Consider the following 1,383-nt stretch of genomic DNA (forward strand, 5'->3'; position numbering starts at 1 on the left):
AAATATATACGTGGAAAAGAAAGAAAAGCTTAGACATCCTTACCCGTAAATTGCATCCTTGTCTCGTTTAAGCTGTCCGTCCTGGGAGGAATTCACAACCCCTGGCATATTGTTACTGGGTGAGTACGACGGATACTGCGGTATGGGTCCATGGTTTAAGTTGGCAGCGTGCGTGGACAGGGGGTGACTCGGTATTGATCTGTGAGGGGGATCATACATGCCTTCCACACAAGTCCCGTAGGGAATGTCATTTTCGTACTGAAACATAAAAATAATCACATTAAATTGCGTGCATGCGTGCGGGCATGTGTGTGTGTGTGTGTGTGTTGATGTTTATAACAAAAGCTAGTTAGTGAAACAAAATTATAATGCTGTTTGGAAGTTTAGTAGCTAGCTTAGAGCCTCGTCAGAAGATTTATTATTTATTATTTTAACAGTCATTATAAATTTTATTATGAGAGATTTATTGAAAGTGTTGTATGGGCAAAAGAAATAAATAAAATTATTCGCCCATTCAGAAAGAGGATATAATAATAATAATAATAATAATAATAATAATAATAATAATAATAATAATAATAATAAATCATATTGTCTCTGGCTGTCCAGTTCTGGCTAAGAAAGAATATATTCACAAACACACGAGAGTAGGGACCTAGTTACACTGGAAGCTATGCCAACAGTTTGGAATAACAAGATACAAAAGATGGCATACCCCAGAAAAGATTGCAGCGCGTGACCATATTCTGAGAGAAATTAAGGCCAATAGGCCGGATATAGTTGTCAGAGATCATGAAGGAAAAAAGTGCTTTCTAATCGATGTAGCAATACCAACAGATAGCAATGTTTCTCTAGAAGAAACGGAGAAGCTTGCAAAGTACAAAGATCTGGAAATAGAGGTAACTCGAATGTGGAATCTAAAAACAAACAATTCCTATCATAGTTAGCGTATTAGGTATGATAAAAAAAATATACAGACAAAAACATAACAAAAACACCAGGACTATATATATAATATATGCAAGTGTATATAAATATTTGTGTGTGTATAAGCGTGTACATAATATTCTTTTTCTTTTATTCTTTTACTTGTTTCAGTCATTTGACTGTGGTCATGCTGGAATACTACCTTTAGTCGAGCAAATCGACTCCGGGACTTATTCTTTGTAAGCCTAGTACTTATGCTATCGGTCGCTTTTTGCTGAACCGCTACGTCACGGGAGACGTAAACACACCAGCATCGGATGTCAAGCGATGTTGGGGGTGCTAGTGACAAACACAGACATACCAGCACACACTCGCGCGCACACACACACACACATATATATACATATAGATATATGACGAGCTTCTTTCAGTTTCCGTCTACCATATCCACTCACA

The 1,383-nt window shown here is 37.2% G+C and overlaps 1 protein-coding gene across 10 annotated transcripts in view; it reads right to left on the bottom strand.

The window, feature by feature from the left end:
- The window catches only part of LOC106880485 (homeobox protein Meis1), a 261,086-nt gene that overhangs the window by 88,140 nt on the left and 171,563 nt on the right, over positions 1-1,383 (bottom strand). For all 10 annotated transcript variants that reach the window (XM_052973540.1, XM_052973539.1, XM_052973537.1 and 7 more), the window contains exon 3: positions 44-258. In XM_052973540.1, the coding sequence (XP_052829500.1) occupies positions 44-258 (215 nt within the window). The remainder of the gene's footprint in view (positions 1-43; positions 259-1,383) is intronic.

This window comes from Octopus bimaculoides, chromosome 16 (genome assembly GCF_001194135.2).
Source record: "Octopus bimaculoides isolate UCB-OBI-ISO-001 chromosome 16, ASM119413v2, whole genome shotgun sequence".
In the NCBI taxonomy this organism is placed as follows: Eukaryota; Metazoa; Mollusca; class Cephalopoda; order Octopoda; family Octopodidae; genus Octopus; species Octopus bimaculoides.